This window comes from Eimeria tenella, genomic scaffold (assembly GCF_000499545.2).
Source record: "Eimeria tenella Houghton genomic scaffold, Eth_scaff2492, whole genome shotgun sequence".
Classification (NCBI taxonomy): Eukaryota; Apicomplexa; class Conoidasida; order Eucoccidiorida; family Eimeriidae; genus Eimeria; species Eimeria tenella.
In genome coordinates, this window is record NW_013542357.1 from 1 (window position 1) to 594 (window position 594).

General features: G+C 65.7%; 1 protein-coding gene across 1 annotated transcript in view; it reads left to right on the top strand.

The window, feature by feature from the left end:
• Positions 1-122: 122 nt before the first annotated feature.
• The window catches only part of ETH_00038325 (uncharacterized protein), a gene marked incomplete at both ends in the record, with an annotated part of 2,850 nt that continues 2,378 nt past the window's right edge, over positions 123-594 (top strand). Inside the window, 2 exons of the mRNA XM_013375025.1 lie at positions 123-152; positions 467-592. Coding sequence (XP_013230479.1) covers positions 123-152; positions 467-592 — 156 coding nt within the window. The remainder of the gene's footprint in view (positions 153-466; positions 593-594) is intronic.

Here is a 594-nt window from a genome sequence, read left to right on the forward strand (position 1 = left end):
CTGTTGTGGAGGCTGCTGCTGCTGTTGTGGAGGCTGCTGCTGCTGTTGTGGAGGCTGCTGTTGTGGAGGCTGCTGCTGCTGCTGTGGACGGTGCTGCTGCTGCTGTGCAGGCTGCTGCTGCTATGGACGCTGCTGGTGCTGCTATGGACGCTGCTGCTGCTGCTGTGGAGGCTGCTGCTGCTGTGGACGCTGCTGCTGCTGCTGTTTCGGATGCTGCTGCTGCTGTCGTGGATGCTGCTGCTGCATTGTTTGCTGCTTCGTGAGCTGCTGCTGGACGTGCCGCCAGCTGCAGCAGCAGCAGCTGCAGCAGCTGGCTTGTTTGCTGCCTCCCGCGTCCCTGCGCACACCCGCCTCCTCCTCCTCTGCTGCTGCTGCTGCTGCTGCTGCTGCTGCTGCTGCAGGAGGGCTGCTGGTGGGCCCCGGGAACGCAGCAAAAGTGTCGGAGTTGTTCTCGCTGGTGCTGCAGGGCCGGGGGCCCCCCGTGGAAGTTTCTGTGCTGCACAGCCAGCTGCCTTCAGGTGCTGCTGCTCCTGCGTGGCTTGCTGCTGCGCTGCAGCTGCTGCAGCTGCAGCCGCAGGTGCCGCCGCCGCATGG